Source organism: Oryzias melastigma, linkage group LG19 (assembly GCF_002922805.2).
Source record: "Oryzias melastigma strain HK-1 linkage group LG19, ASM292280v2, whole genome shotgun sequence".
NCBI classification, from domain to species: Eukaryota; Metazoa; Chordata; class Actinopteri; order Beloniformes; family Adrianichthyidae; genus Oryzias; species Oryzias melastigma.
The window spans coordinates 16,635,048-16,636,675 of record NC_050530.1 but is presented as its reverse complement, the minus strand read 5'-3'; the positions used below and the strand labels follow the sequence as shown (position 1 = coordinate 16,636,675).

Sequence of the window (1,628 nt, the reverse complement as noted above, 5' to 3'; positions counted from 1 at the left end):
AGTGCACGTGCTTAGCTGAGCCACCTGCATGCTGAGAAGGCAAAGGGGAGGGGGGAGGGGGGAGAGTTCATCTCTGTGTCGCTCCCAAGTTTAGAAGGCAGGGCGGAGGATCAACTTCTTCACATTTTATACAGGAAGATAAAATTGTACATTTTTTAAATATTGTTTTTTATGAAATGGCAAAAATGAATTTAAATGGATGGTCATTAAAATGATGCGTCTTAAAATGAAAAACAGAAATATTTAAGATGCAAAATATTTCAGAGCATAAAATTTAGCTGTTTGAAAATCAAAGGTTTAAAGAAAGAAAGTCTATTTGCACGTAATTTTCTAAAAACGTACGGCCAGTGTTAAACTTTTTTCTTAGTCGCACAGAGTAAGTGCGGCTGTCTCTGCAGCTCACGGCTCCACCAGGGGATGGGTCAAATGTGGAGAACACATTTACACATTTAGGAGCGTGACAGTTAATGGGACTTTAAGTTTAAGTTTAAATACGTGCGACCAACAAAAAAAAATCCAGAATCCAGCCTTGGACTCACTTAAAAATGCGTGCGGCCAATGCAGTAATGTGATCTTGGCTGCACGTACTATGTGTGGCCAATATGAATTTCCATCAATTTCTATGCTGGTCGCACGGAAATATGTGAATTACATCAGCCTTAAAAAAATTGAGTAATGAAGGTAAGACAGTTTAAAAAGAATTTAAATTCCCAAATTTCTAAAATACATCAAAAGAGCTAAAATATATGACAATTTCCCAATTAAATTGTTGACGGTTTAAGTTGTTACGAAATATAATAGTTGATGTAAACTCTGACTAGTTAGCAAGGTGACTATTTCAAATTAAGGTAACTAGACACAGCTGCAGGGAGTTTTTTACTATTGATTTTACTCTTAAACAATAATAGCTGTTAGACTTGTTTAATCTCTAACACAAATTCAGCACACAACATGGTGTGTGACACATGTCCTCGTATTGTTCTAATCATTGGTTGTGTGTCAACAGTGTCCTCGTATTGTCTTAATCATTGGTTGTGTGTCAACAGTGTCCTCGTATTGTCCTAATCATTGGTTGTGTGTCAACAGTGTCCTCGTATTGTCAACATTTGAAAGACTTTCGTGTGTATAATTTGATGTCCTCATACGGTCCAACTCATTAGCCGTGTGTTAATCTGTGATGACATAGTTTAGGAAGATGTACTCTACTGTGATAACACTTTTCACATCGTTCTGGTATTATGAATTTCAATGCTGCTTAAACTTAGATTTACATTATAGTATTCATTTTACATTTTATTTTGTCTTTTGCTACAGACATCAAGTGTGGAGGACTTGACTCCATCGTCAGGAGAAGCACAAATGACCGGGACATGTACATCTTCTCTCCAACAGGTCAAATAGACATTTTTACTTCTAATTAAACACTTGCACACATCAAAGTTGTGTAAAATCTATCAACAATTAGTCTTTTTTTAAAATAATTGTACAATTTCTCTAAAATTATTTGCAGGAATAGCATAATCTCTCTGATACAAACACTTGCATCTCCTTACAACTTAATATTTACACAGAACTCCTGGCAAACATTGAATATTTTGTTGTTCATACAACTGCTCTTGTCCATTTAA

The 1,628-nt window shown here is 35.6% G+C and overlaps 1 protein-coding gene across 6 annotated transcripts in view; it reads left to right on the top strand.

The window, feature by feature from the left end:
* Positions 1-494: 494 nt before the first annotated feature.
* LOC112153825 (flocculation protein FLO11) overlaps positions 495-1,628 on the top strand; it is a 5,111-nt gene continuing 3,977 nt past the window's right edge. The window contains exon 1 of one of the 6 annotated variants that reach the window (XM_024284233.2): positions 495-1,392. In XM_024284233.2, the coding sequence (XP_024140001.1) occupies positions 1,360-1,392 (33 nt within the window). In that variant the 5' untranslated portion in view covers positions 495-1,359. The remainder of the gene's footprint in view (positions 1,393-1,628) is intronic. The other 5 variants (XM_024284230.2, XM_024284232.2, XM_024284234.2 and 2 more) reach the window with 5 other exon arrangements.